The 14,843-nt window shown below is 41.1% G+C and overlaps 1 protein-coding gene across 1 annotated transcript; it reads right to left on the bottom strand.

Annotated features, from left to right (window-relative positions):
* Positions 1-1,608: 1,608 nt before the first annotated feature.
* Positions 1,609-13,031, bottom strand: LOC103131642 (protein transport protein Sec23B). Its single transcript, XM_007543340.2, has 19 exons — positions 12,859-13,031; positions 9,494-9,721; positions 8,901-8,958; positions 8,650-8,736; positions 8,072-8,308; positions 7,873-7,955; positions 7,614-7,758; positions 6,601-6,759; positions 6,394-6,509; positions 5,977-6,100; positions 5,806-5,886; positions 5,603-5,692; positions 5,289-5,395; positions 4,816-4,969; positions 4,505-4,582; positions 3,358-3,519; positions 3,157-3,243; positions 2,789-3,010; positions 1,609-2,210 (listed from the first exon to the last, which is right to left on the bottom strand). The coding sequence occupies exons 2-19, from the start codon at positions 9,712-9,714 to the stop codon at positions 2,121-2,123; spliced, it is 2,301 nt and encodes a 766-aa protein (XP_007543402.1). The 5' UTR covers positions 9,715-9,721; positions 12,859-13,031; the 3' UTR covers positions 1,609-2,120.
* Between the last annotated feature and the right edge of the window lie 1,812 nt (positions 13,032-14,843).

The raw sequence follows: 14,843 nt of genomic DNA, 5'->3' as shown, positions 1-14,843 counted from the left end.
CTCAGAGTGGGGCGCATCAAACTCTGGGCTCGTGAAAGACACAGACTTCATTTGTATTTTAGGGGCAACTTCTGCTCAAAGCTGATAAGAGTAGAATTTTCCTCTTAACACGTTGCCCCTTAGGATTAGTCTTTGTAATCTGCTATTCACTGATCCTCGAAATCATACTGTCTGCTCTAAAATCAGCTTACAGTGACAGTAGATGTTGACTGAGTGGTTTTATCATTGTGGTCGTGCGTCTTTACATCTGCGGTGATGAATGATGGGGTTGTACGGGGAAGGGGGGGGGGTTGTTTGGGGATAGCTGTTGCCTCCAATCTGCACAGAGGACATGTCACCTACTGTTGTGACAACACGCTATATGCATCTCTTTATTTTGCTCACGCAATCCTTCGCATTTCCACTAATACCCGACAGAGTAAAGCCGTTTCTCACACATATCCTGACAGATGCCTGGCATTTGATTATTTACGGCAGGAAAACATCAGCCGAGCTCCCCTGTCACTTGTGGGTTTTCTTTTTTTTGTTGTTTCTGTTGCATGCATGTTTGTAAAGTGGAGTCAGAGCTGAAATCAGATATTCACAGTATAAAAAGACATTATTTTCTCCCTCTATGAGATCAAATCAAACGAAACATTTCTTGTTTTAGGTTTGCCTCCCAAATCTGACAGGGCAGATTTGCTAATTTTTCGAAAAAAAAAAAAAAAATGCCCACATTTCACCAACCTAGTGGATAATCTGGTCATGACATTGAAAGATGTGAACATAGCTTTCAGTTTTTACCAATCAATTTGGCCAAATATCTCAATCTGTGTGTCCTCTGACCATGACTTTTCTCCACAAGGCATTTTAGTTTTTCTGGTGTCGATGTATATTTGGGATCATTCTGTCCAAGCTGTGACCCAAACTGTGACCTCGGATGAAAGGAAAATGGTTCAGGATATAAGGGGACAATCCAGAAACTCTCACCAATATAACGTGCAGGATGCAAAGTTTCAGCAGACAAATTTAACATTGGAAGGAGTGAAGGCAAGCTTTCAAATCTAAGGATTTGAGGAAAAGCAGCAAAAACAATTGTATATATTTTTTCTAAACTCTTTGGAATAGTTGTATTTTCAGTCCAGTTTGTGGGGGAGGGGGATGGTTTGAATGCATCAATAAATGCTCAAATTTTATTGTCGAGTTGAACGTAAACGTCTGATCAGCACTGTAGCTTTCTAGTGCTGTGAGGGAAAAACGCAAAAATTGTGAAGGACTGTGAAGAATCCTGAAAGGATTTCAGTCAGCCAGCTCTCAGTCTTTATAGTTTCATTACAAAGGCGCCTTGGGCGGTCACTGGGTGCAAAATACCAGATGGTCAGCGGGTCGGGATGAAACTATGGAAACGTCTTACACAATCAGTCAAAATCAGATGCATGGTCGTCATTGGAAACAGTCAGCTGGGCTCCTGGGATTGACTTCCATTACTGGGAACACGGATCCTCATCACGCAGGGATGGAAATTCCTTGGAAACAGTCAGAGGTATAATCCCCGAAGAGCCTCCCACATCTGACAGGACAGATTCTGAACAAACCCTGGGTGTCAACTCATCAGGCAAACAAACGGGTTTTTTCGGCGAGCATTGGATATTCTGCTATAATTTATTTTTCTGAAAAAAATTCTACACATTTAATCTCAAGCTATGGACAAAGCAGATGCATACATGTACAGGCATAATTTTAACAGCAGCTTTAACCCCCGTCTGATGCAGCAAATACACAGAGAACAAATTAGTCTAATCACTCTACATGTCAAAGGTAAGAACAGGTATAATACAGATGTGGAATTAGCAAAAATGTTTCACAGAGTCTCGTTTCCGTACAGAGAAGAACCATTCCTCATAAATAAGTTGAAAATAACTCGACACGTAATATTCGCAGGAATTCGCAGTCAGCGACCCTTTTCTGTTGCTCCTCTTATTAAAAGTAACAAGTCTAGACAGAGACACACAGACATTAAAAGGGTTGGCTTCTTTGAAAAAAAAAATAATAATAATAAAGAAACATAGGAAATGTTAATGGATCCTGGTAGCTGATGGTCATATTCCTTTTTTTTTTTATTTTGTGCCTTAACAAGATGTCTATGCAGAGCTGGAAACAGCCAGTTTCTTTAAATGGTCCATGAAGACCTGCAGGCTGACATCATCAGTCAGGATTGGCGCTCCCGTCTCCTACAGATACAGAAAAACAAAACATAATTAACATTCACTGTTTATTTACAAATAGATTTTTTCATAACATAACTGATCCAATGATATGCTTGCAGCACTCAGAGCTCAATCTGTCGATAATCCTACACTGTGCGTTTTCGGCAGTTTCAGCAACTTACTTCCTCTTCATGCAGGAAGTAAGGAGTTTAATGCCGATTATAGATTTTAATCTTCCAAGTCTCAAATAAAAGGTTAGATAATCCAAGACCTGTGTTGGAGACTTCTGAAGTAGTAGGCCTGCATTTTAGACAGGAAATCTGGGGGATTTTTGGTTGATTTGTTTCATTTAAGTCTTGCAGAAGATTTCATCTGCGACTGCAGCGGCTCTGCAGGACGGTGGAATAATCTCAATCCGGACTACGGCACCGCACAATGGTGTCCGTGATTTAAATGCATTTTAATGAGGATTTTATATGGGAAAAGAAACCCCATGCAGATGAAGAAGCTGTCAACAGGGCAACTACAAATCTGCCCTCTATGGAAAAGTGGCAGAAAAAGAAAACCTACAGTTTAAGTACTATGAATGAGAAAGCGTGTACCTGTCCCCAGGCATAGAGGTTGTTGTGCGTTTGCGACGGGTTGACTTTGGACAGCAGGAATCGCGCCTGTGAGCCTCCGTGTTCAGTGTCGATGTAGCGAGGCATGGGGAAGCGTGTCTGCAGGATCTCCTGAGCGTCATCCAGAGGAGCCTGAAGCAGCTGCTTGAAGTTCTCATACTCTGGCATTTCCTGGTAGCCTGCCTTTCTCCACTGAGCAATAGTCTGAAATCACATTGGAAAAGAAAATGAATCACATATGCTTTTATTTATCCAGATTAAAAAATAAATAAATAAATAAATAAAATAAAAAATTCTGAATGAAGCACTCTGATGCAGACAAACTAGATTTCTGCTGCGTGCTGCCTCACCTCTCCGTGGTAGATAACCAGCTGGAAGAAGGTGTCCATCAGCAGGATTCGATCCGGCAGGATGCTGCTGCTGTCCAGGAGCACAGGCTGAGAAAAAAAACAAACCAAACTGAGCTTTACAACGCTTGGCCGTGAAGACACTTTGACGCCAGCTGAACAGACGGTATGAAACGATGACAGCATGAAGGGAGTGAGGCTGACCTCTGGTGGCCCGTGGAAGGAGTAGGAGTAGAGGATGGGCTGGATCATAATCAGGGACTGGGTCAGGTCCTGCCTGACAAAGTGGTGCCTGTAGTAGGACGACTCATCGGGGCTGTTGTTGAACACCTGGAGGAACGGTGACCTCCGGAGGTGGAACATGAACTGTAAGAGCAACAAGGGAGGAAAAAAACGTAAGTGAGTGAAATATTACCGTAAAATAACCTTTAATAAAAGAATGCATTTTATTTAAAAATTCATAAATACTAATTGAAGGCCTTTTACATTGTTTTCTAAATATAGGGATAGTCAACAGGGTTTCTGCAGGCTTCACATTTAAGACGTGAAAAAGCTAGGATATATAAAATATTAAAAAAAAGAATCTATGAGATTAAATAGTTCTTCCAAGTCCTGGAAACAGCATTAAAAGCCAAAGTTACTTTAGTGAATTTAAGAATGAAGGACTCTCTGGTCTTATCTGAAGAATCTGTTTTTGTGTTATATGAAGTTCAGTAAATAGTTCTTAGTATCTTAATTTAACGTTCGCACTGATTAGTTGGCCATATTAGTTTTGAGACGAGGCTCAAGCAAAGTTCTGTAGCCGTTAACAGAAATGCTTTTTATTAACCTTGAACCTGTTGTCATGTTTATTTTGATTAGTTGTTTACAGACAGGTCAAGGGTTTTTTGTTTTTTTTTGCCAAAGAAATGCGAGGAAACTGGAGGCATTTCGAATCAGAGTCAAAGAAAGAAAAAAAAGAAAATCAATCTTTTATATCACGTAGTAACTCTGGCCACAATAATCTTCCTTTTGCAATACATGTTTCACACAGAAAGATCGTGACTAGTGCACCTTATCCTCCCTCTGTCTAAACAGACGCCCAAAGCAAACCTGACGCTGGTCTAAAGGTTCATAAAATGGTGCTTGCGTAAACCTCTATAAGGCTTTGGTGAGTTCAGTTGTTTAAAAGTAGCTAACAGACTGTTTAATGTCTTGATCCCTCTCAGACTAGCTGCTAGCTAAATGAGTGACACCAAGGACGTCATCAGAGTATGACCTTTTTTGTGAAAATGATGAACAGTGGCTTCATCATTTTCACAGTGATGAAGCTGCAGTTTTGTGTTGCATTTCCACTGTGTGGCAGGTTTACCTGTGGGTAGAGGGACAGGGACTCGGACAGTCTGAAGGACGTTGGATCATCCTTGTTGAACTGGCCAAACTTCTGACACTGAAAACAAGGCAGGAAGCAAAGCGTTTAATTATGAATCGCATCATGTGATTTGTAATAAATTATTTCTAACATCACTTCCACTCCTCTAAAGTCAAAAAGACTTGTCTGGTAAAATCCACATTTTCAGAGGTGTTTTTTTGTTTTCCCTACTTAATTGAAATATTTCACATAAACAATATTCCAAAAACAAAAAGAAAATCAAAGTGTTCCTGAATTTGTTTCCAACTCACCAGGCGGATAAGCTGCCTGTCGAGCCACCTGAGAACGTCTGGGCCCTCCTCTGACTCGGCCCTGAAGACGCCCAGGCGAGCCATGAGCACGGCGGCCGCCTCTTGGTCGAACGAGGACTCGATGTGCTGAATCTGAGACTGGGCGTCCGCCCAACTGCAACAGTTCACGAAGAAAGAAAAAGAGGGAGGATCCATGGTAGAGGAAGAATGCAGGACAAAAAGAAAAGGACAGGTGAGTGTGGGCGCGACGTGATGACGCACATAGTTTACATGTTTTCACGGACGAACTAAACAGCAAGCATGCAAAACATCTCTAGTGAGGACTACCTTCATTCTAGTGTGCATTCCTTTATTTAATTAATTCCTTGTTAACATTTTTTCCAGTGAGAGAAACTGGTTTGTCAGGAACATATCAAACTGAGAATAAAGTCCAGATTTAGGACAGAACTTGAACAGCAAAATAAGAGTCTTACTTCCTGGCGATGGTGGTGACCCGTATCCTCCTCTGCGTGTTGGAGTGCTGGTACTGGGTTACGAACTGGATCGCCCCTCGACCGCCCTGTGGCACCGGTGCATTGTGCTACACAAACACAGAACACAATCAGTCCTCTTGTGCACGAGTCGTTTCACAGCAAGGAAAACAACAAGCCACTGTCTGCAAACTTAAACAAGAAAAGCCATTATCCTGGATCACAGATGCTCTCTTATTTTCAAGTGATTGCTATGCATTCCAATCCAGGAAAGCTAAAAAGCTAAAACAAACAAAATATATATATATTTTTTTTACCTGATTCACAACTTCAAAGTAAACACCCAAAGTGGTGGAGGGGTCGAGACTGCACAGCTTCCACTGGTTTGTGCCTCCAATGCCCATCTCCTGGTAAACAGAAAACACGCTGTGGTGAATTCCAGCACACGGAGAGTCTCAGATTACCTACGCCGAGGCTAAGGAATCCGAGTCCCACAGTTCAATCTGGGGCGGCGACTCACATTCTCCGAAACAGAAGGACCCTTTGAGTGCAGTGAAACACACGGCCCGATGGCCCCGCAGACCTTCAGCTCTCTGGATGTCTACAGAGACGAACAACAGGACAGATTTCAACGTCTGGAACATGAAATTGTACGAGTAATATTTGTCGGATTTTAAGTGAACCGATTTACCTTGACCTCCAGGTTTCCTCCGAACGCCATCCGGAAATCTCCGTTGTAGTCTTTGCTGAAGACTCTCTGGAAGGTTTGCTTAAACAGGGACGTATTGAAGGAGTCCCCCATCACAATGTGACCCCTGAAATACATAAAAACTGGTTACAAAAAATTCTACTAAATCATTGATGGAAAATTATTTACTTGTTGCAGATTTCTTTTTGCTGTTTAGTCATTTTGGCTTTAAATTTGTCATTTTTGTGATGCCCATCTTTCCCTCTTACTATATCTCTGATTAATGTCAGGTAGCGTGGATGTGTGCTATTTTAACAGCAACACATCAACAAAGGAAACTGAACTATAATGGGAAAAAAAAGGACTGACCAAACTAATCCTGGACCCTCAAACGAAACCACACAGTCAGTTCAGACGTACCCCGTGAGATTAGATAAGCACTTCATCTCCAGAAGGCCCGTCTGGTCCAGAGCGCACGCGTAGATGTCGACACTGTGTCCGTTCACAGCCGAGCGGTTGGCCAAAGCTTCATAGTACTGTGGGAACAAAGTGACATAAGATAAGTAAATAAATAATCATTTTAATTCACTTTTCCTGAACATATCAGAGGTTTCCTAAATGCATCACCTTGGTTGCTTTCTTCAGATGCCGTGCGTTGTCTTTCTGGATGTCGTGCCAGGAGCGGATGGGGGTTTTCAGTTCGTCTCCCACCACCATGCCGGGTCCCTGGGTGGGCGGCCCCCCGATGAAAAGCATCACACGAGCCCCTGTGTTTGGGAAAGCCCCCTGAGAGAAAGACAAAGAAGCAGTTGGGCTTCACTTGAGTTGCATTTCATCTCAGGTTTTACAAACACAAAATTAAACAATTTTTCTTTTTCAGCCTTGTTTCTTTTTTTTTTACTTATGTATTTGCTATTTAGCAAAAAAAAAAAAAAAACATGTTAAAAACTCAAAACTTTCCACTGAAAGAGCCGTGTCTAATGGAGAGAGTTGTCAGGAATAAGATATGCACGCCACATAAAAACTCCACATAAAATCTTAGGGTGTGAATCTACATTAGCAAAGACCGAACTTGACAACCATCAGACAAATCCAAAGTGCAAAGTCCGGGGACGTCCACAGCATTATGAAACGTTTGGAAAAGAGCCATGTAGACACAAATATAGCAACAAAAACCTACTTTGATAAAACCTAAATTACATGGTGATTCAATTACAGAAAGACATTCAGTCCTTAGCTACACAAAACATTTACATGGTGTTCTGTGGCTCTGCTTTGTACAGACAGCTTAGTTCTCTAGTCTGATCAGAGCATCTAAAATGATTAAAAGCACCAAAATTCTCCCACTGGGTGGGGAAAGGTGCAGTGGGGTGAACGATCTCTTGTACTAGTAGTTACATAACAGCACAGATTATTAGAAGGAGAAAAGAGAGGATAATATCGGTGGAGGGAAAGGGCAAAACGCTGAGAGGGAGCAGCCAACGAGCTGCAATGCAAACATGCTGCTGCTGCTGTAGAGAGTAAATATGCAGGAAGACGTGATGTGGCTTTCTCAGAGAGGCTCACTGCGCACCATGCCTAAAGCATCGACATTCGTGGAACCCGTTATTGTACTATAGTGGTTTGGGTTTTTTTTTTACCTCAAGGAGGCCGACAGCAACAGACAGCGCGACGCCGGTGGAACGCAGCGGCCGTTTCCCCTGAGGGACGGGCCAGGGGTCCCTCTGGAGTTCTCCCAGCAAGTCGGTCAGGTTCATGTCGACTCGGTGGACTGGCTGCAGGAACCTAGACGAGAAAAAGAAAAGGCTCTTAGAACCAAATCAAAACAACAAACAGCCAGGTGTGGTAGAAGGCAGCTGACAGTGATTAATAACAGAGAACCGGTGTTGTCCTTCGTACCTGCATGAGGCAGCAGCCTCCTGAGGAGCCACGGGGCGACCTTGCTGTCCCGGTGCTGCTGGCTTCGTCAGCCCAAGCATCTCCTGAAATTAAAACCGCACATTACCAAACCAATCTGAGAGATCATGTCAGGATGAATGGCCGCTATTTTAGAGAAAAATAGATACATCCTTTGTTCGTTAAAGTATTCTGAACCTACCTGGATCTGTTTAGAGGAGAGGTCTTTGGTGCCCCTAAAGACGTAGCTCTTGGCAATTCCCTCGCATGTCAGCTCATGCACCTGGACCATGCGGCCGAAAGTGATGAGGCCCACCAGGGCATTTGGGGGCAGCAGACTAAGGGACATCTGGAGGGACTCCTTCAGGGCCTGGAGGTCCTCTTCTTCCAAGCATGTGTCCACGACATACAGAAAGATGAGCGGGGCCGTGGGTCCGCGCTGTGAGGGAGACGGAAAGTAGAAAGGTTAAACACCAGTCTGACTAAAGAGGACGGAAACAGAACAAGAAGTAACACCACTTACATTCTACTGTATACCATAACACAGTAAATGTGATGAAACCTCTGTCAATAATTCATGATTACAGTTTAATTTATGATGTTGCAGCCAGCTATTAAAGTATTGGATTCTCATTCCACCTAGCGATGTGTCAGAACAAAGATGTCCTGGAGTGAAAGACCAAACCCAGGAACTTTTATGCATCGCCATTATCTCTCTTTTGCACGGCAGGCCTGCAGAACTGGGCGAGGTCAGAGTGCATACACGTATTAAGAATTTACCTGAACTATGTACTCGATGGTGGAGAACTGTGGCATGAGCTCGGCTGGCTGGTTCACCTCTGATATGCCTGCGTAGGAGGGAGGGAACTGCAAACACACAAAGAGGCAGAAATAGTCAGCTTGACCAGCCTAATGCAGGAATGTGGAAAAGCGACATTAAGCTACAGAGCTCATGCATGCCGTGACACAAGGTCGGCGTATCAAATAAAAAGCATCAGAGTTGAAATATGTTGCACATGTTTGGTACTCACAGGGTTCCTCTGGAAACAGAAGTTGCATGCCCAGATTTTGGCTTTGAAGTCGACTTGACTGCAAGAGAAAAATAAATTGTTTCTGTAGTCTTGTGACAAAATGTGGCTGTCCATGAAAGAAACAAGACGAGAGTTGAGATTTTTACACGTCACACCTGGTATTTATACAATGTGAGCTGAGAATTTGGAAATTAAAATACTTTCCCCCTTTTAAATTCACTACATGAATAAAAGTGGAGAACAAGCAGATCTGCCACCGGGCTTAAACAATTTCAAACAACCAACTTGCCAAATTAAAAGACAACATTCCTCTAGATTAATGTGATTAATAACATTTTGTACCAAATATTATGAAAAAAAACTCTAATTTTATCTTATTTATCCATTTACTTTTGTCTTCCTTACATATTTCTTCTTGTTAGTTTCTTTGTTGCCAAACATTTTCAGCTTTTGTAAAGTGCTATCCTCATTGTGCATGCAAACAGCTCTATAAATAAAGCCCAGCTGACAACATATACATAAAGCATGCCTGTAGTAGGAATAAACAGACTACAAAACTGCACTGATTTGAAACTGATTTGCGTGAAACTTACCACAGCGGGTTGAGGACAGCTTTGCAGTTGGCCCGGCTGCACATGACCGGCTCGTACTGGACGGGCGGCAGGTTGGGCCGCTCTTTGAGAGGCGTGAAGAGGCAGGAGACAGGGACCACCAGCCTGGTGGCCTCCAGACGACTGGAGGGCCAGAGGTTCCAGCTGAATCGCACCCCATCTCTATCCTCGTTTTGTTGAATGAACTCCTGGTAGGTCGACATCTCCGAGCTACAGCAGAAAAAAAAGATGTCGAATTACGCCAAGCCGAACAGATCAGTCCAGCAAAAAGGGCCTAGTACGCTCCAAGTATCTCAGGTCGGTCAAAAACTCCGTTGCTGCAAACGTGGTTCTGTGTGACCAACTCCAGGGAAGGTCTGCTTTAAATACAGGTGAGCCGTCCCCGTCTGGGGCTAAAATAAGACACGGAACCTCGAAAGCGTGACGCACAAAGCGCCTTTGGCGAACCTGCTTGACTGGTTTTGATGACGGGGAGAGAGAAGAGAGCAGAAGAATCCTAGCGTAAATGAACAGGCGTGTCCAAACTTTTGATTACCATTTGTATACGCTTTGCTTTTGTTGGTACGCGGTAGCGAAATATGAGTGACGCCTTTAGCAAAGCATCCCTTGGTTACAGATGGATATCCTCCCTCAGAGTTACTAGAGGTCAAATTCTTCCTTTGCAGCGAAAGATTAGAAACGTAATCAGGAAGGACTAAAAACAGATTAAGAGCAAAAGATATTTTCTTTGATATGCTAAAAATATTGTGACTGTACAAACAAAAAAAAGCAATGAACAACAGAATACAAACGTGTTTTCATGTAGCATTTGCCCGAGTGTTTAAATGTCTAATAATACAAACAACATCTAATAACATTAAATTAGTGTTCATGAAAACGTGAGCTTGGTAATGTCTCACACCAGACATTTTTCAAACAAATAAGACAATTTACTCATGTGACTCAGATTTGAATTCAATTGAAGGTATTATACTTGTAACAGTTGCATATTTTACACTACATTAAACATAGTAGATACAAAACCGTTAGTCAAAGTTTCTAAAGAGGGCGAATACAAAAAAGAAACATTTTAAGATTTTTTTTTCCAAAAACATTTATTACATCATGGTAATAAATGTTTTGCTCAGATAAATATACTGAACCACCTTCACGTAGTGAGCCCAATATTAGTCACTCGCTTTGTATTGCAGGTCTGCCTTCTGCCTGGGTTTTTATTTTGGTGATCCCCAACGGCCCCTCAGTTGGCCCTCTTTAAAAACTTCCTGGATACAGCCCTGCTCAGCAGCCATTTAATACCCAACATTAATACCTTTGGATGTTTTGGATATGACAAAGCACGTCTAAGGATTAAACAAAGTGGGTCCGACGCACATTAATAAATATCGCTCTTAATTACTTTTGTTTGTTCTGCCACAGAAAACTTTCTCCATAGGAGAGGTCCATAAACCTGCTCTGTGAGTCACCGTGGTGCGCAGGGCTCTGAGAGACTTACTGTGATCAGAACCAGTTTGGTTTTTCCGCTAGAGCTCTGAAATATGTTAACCCGTATTTTATTATGTGGTGGTTTGTTCTGCCTCACGTCCACCTCTTGTGCCACAATCTGCTCAGCTTGGATGCGACGTGATGCCAGTTCACTCAGCTGATAGAAATACAGAGAGCTGCTGAGGAGAGCTCCACCATGGAAGTGCGTTTAAATGCTAAATGATTCAGTTCTCATCTGTCACCTAATGCCTCTGCTCCGAGACGTACACCACTACTGAAGACTTTGGTCACAAGGTTGTCGGACATGTGCAACATCAGCACAATGTGACAGTTTCTTTCACAGTAAATGCAACATATTTGACAGACTGAACAGAAACATATCTGCAAGATTAGAGGAGAAGCACCTCGGTCAAAATGCCCAACCATTTTTGTCAGACTAAATAAATTTACGTCAGTAATGTCTGACATGCTTTCACCAACATAAATTAAATTAACTTTTAATTTGTGTTACCTCTTGGTTTTATTTTTTTGTTTTTGACTTTAATGAACTTTTTTTCCACCCCATCATGTTATTTTTGCAGTTATTCATCCATTTCCTTCTATTTTAATTCAGAATGTTAATCAAACTACAACTACAGGTGCATGACGTTACTCTTTCCTTCGAAATAAGTTTTTCTCCATTCTTCAGTAATTTCCCCATGGACTAATAATAGTTTCCTTCTCACCATCTGATATTTGATCAGGTGGTTTACATTGGACTTGTTTCGATAAAGTAGGACTTTGTCAGACTCCCTAACTCATCTGTCATATTTGAGCATGTCTATGTTTGTTGGATCTTTTGTCTTTTAATTGCCTGACTATTACTAAAAAGAAAAAGCACGGGAGTGTATGGATAAATCAAAATCACATTGTTTTAAAAGATTTAAAGTAAGATTGTAAAACTTAATACTGTTATGATTGTTTTATTTGGAATATGTTAAAGAAATTGAAACAAAACACCACCAATAATAATTTATTTTCTTTACGTAGCGAAATGATTGTGGCACTGTGATAACATCAGAAACTTTGTTCTGTGAAATCCTAGATTACACGTCAGCTGGGCAAAAGCCGTAGATGACATCTTTTTGCAATTTGTTCCATCCGTTCAAAAGTTCAGAGTCCACACATAACTATTCAAATACAAAGAAAACCCCCCCCCCAGAAAAAGACAATTTGATTTTGGTAACATTAAGAAACATGAGATGTGTCTGGCATATGCATTGATTAAAACTATTGAACTCTCCATAAACACCCTATTTTAATTTTTTGTAGGAACTTTTCTCTAGTGTTCAATGGACTAAGGAACTAGACATTAAAATTATTCTCGATTTGTCAGTAAACATAAATGTTTGTCAAAACAATCAAAACTGAAAGCAACATTAAAGTCGTGGATTAAAGATTTTGTTTCTTAAATGATGATTTTCACTAACAGGTGAAAGAGGTGTCCCTGGTGTAACTATTCATACATGGTGTAAATATTGAAATAACACCAAATCAGTAAACCAAACTAGTAGCCACGTATCATTATTAATGAAGACACGAGTTACATAGTCAGATATGCCAAAACTACCATGTATCTACCAACACGAAATACATTGAATAAAACTACTAATATTCGGAATGTACTGTCCACATTTAGCTAAACAGTGTATTTTTAATCACGGTTTTACATTCAAACCTCGTCCTCGCTGCTGTAAAACTCAAACATCTTACACAGCAGCACGAATATGCTAACTGAATGTAGCATTTTCCCCACTTCCTGTCACTTAAATGGAAGCTAAAAAATGGACGACTTACTCCATATCGAAATTAAGCGGAGCTCCTACCTTTATATATCAAGTTAACTTCAGGGCAAGACAGCGAAGACACAGAATGCTGTATTGAAGTCAACTTAGAGCGTCTGGAGGTGGAAACAGACGGAAGAAGTGGACAGAAAGACGTCGGCGGTGGGATCACTCCCTGTCAACCCGGCTTCTGCACTTTACTAGAATGACGTGTTACTCCGAATTCGACATTCTTCTATTGGTTCTTTTTCTGTGACGTCGAGTCAGCGTAGCATGCGGAAGTGGGGTACTCTGGGAAATGAAGTCTATTGTGTTTTTGAACGTTTGCATCTTCTCTTGAAGACAGCGGCAAACAGGAAGCAAAGTCACATTCTGTTCTGTGACATTTGAAGAATATACTGTTGCGTATCCATATAGCCGTAAAACTATTATGTATAAAGCCTTCAGTGTTTTTGTCATTAAAGGCATTAATGTTCATATTAATGCCTTTATGTATATATAGTAGCGAAATTTTGACCTATTAAACATGATACATAATTGTCATGCACTCAACTTGACTGGAGCGTCAGAGTGATTACAACATCAGTATTGGTGAAAAGGTGAAAAGAGTTGAGTCTTTCTCACTAATAGGTTAATATCTAAACATGACAGACCATAAACTCTGTTTTTCTTCTTACATAGTACAGCTGCTTTGAAACCGTTGCCTCTGCATTTTTTTTCATTAAGACTTTTTCTACCAAACTTTAGAGATCAAACTTCTTTCCTTCTTTTGTAAAACATAAATACAGTTTTAGGTATGCTAATCAAAAATAAACTTAATCTCTGTAAAGCCATTGATTTCAGGGAGAGAGTAATGTTTAGTCAGTTTGATAATTCCCTGATGTTGGATTGAGACTGTTCTGTTATGAATGGTGAACAGATACAGTGACTTATAAAAATATCCACAACCCCTTTTCATTTTTTATCGTAATCCAGCCTGAAACATCAATGATATTTATTGTTTTTATGTTATGGACTAACACATATAGAAACTGTGAAGTGGAAGGAAAATGATACATGACTTTCAAGTGTTTTGTGGATAAATATAACTGTATAAGACTAAAAGTGGTCAATGGTGCCACCAAGAGGCGTATAGTAACACTGAATATATTTCCAAATTTTACTGATTTTGGTACGTTACATTGTTGTGCTGTATTCTATATGTTTAAATTGAGGAATAGCACTGAAAGATAGAACCTTTTTCTTCCAAGCAAAACATTTTCAAGGAAACTTTTTTTTTTTTTTGTGGTCTGATGCGCATGTGTCAATCTCGAGGTATGGGAACCAAGTCCATAGTGCGGGGTAATATAAGCCACCCTTCTAGGCTGAAGACTGAACAATACTGGAAAGGTATTTGGAAGAAAGAGGCATCACATAGCAATGATGCACAGTGGCTAATGCAAACCACACTAATCTCCCTGAACAAAGTCAGATGAACATCACAATGGCAGATATCCTCTCAAGTATGAAGAACTGGGCAGCTCTAAAGCCAGATATGATCCATACTCATTGGCTAATGACAGTCCAGAGCCTGTCATTAGGCTCTGGACTTCTCTCCAGAGCATAATGACACAAATGAACAAACTGCTGCAAAATGGTACCCACTCTGAATGGCTGACCAAGGGCCCAATAGCCCTGATAATGAAAGTCATCCAGAAGGGAATAATCCCATCCAACTATTGGCCAAAAACCTGTAAGGTATAGTGGCTAAGATAAGGCACATGGCTCAATACATGACAGAGGCACAGAAAGGCATTGGTAAAAATACTAAACACCAACTGTCGGTTCACAGAACAGTAGCCAGACAAACAAACCTGCCTGGATCGATTACAAGAAAGTCAACAACTCAATGCCACACACGCCAATCCTGGAATGCCGTAAGCTGCATAAGATCAACAAAACTCAGCCTTGGTTGCAAACTCCATGAATTGTGGAAACTGGCCCTTCATGGGGCCAATTTCAAGTCAATTGTGCAAATCTCTATCAAA

The sequence above is a fragment of the Poecilia formosa genome, unplaced genomic scaffold (genome assembly GCF_000485575.1).
Source record: "Poecilia formosa unplaced genomic scaffold, Poecilia_formosa-5.1.2 Scaffold11, whole genome shotgun sequence".
NCBI classification, from domain to species: domain Eukaryota; kingdom Metazoa; phylum Chordata; class Actinopteri; order Cyprinodontiformes; family Poeciliidae; genus Poecilia; species Poecilia formosa.
The sequence above is the reverse complement of the archived record's forward strand: the minus strand, read 5'-3'. Positions and strand labels throughout refer to the sequence as shown.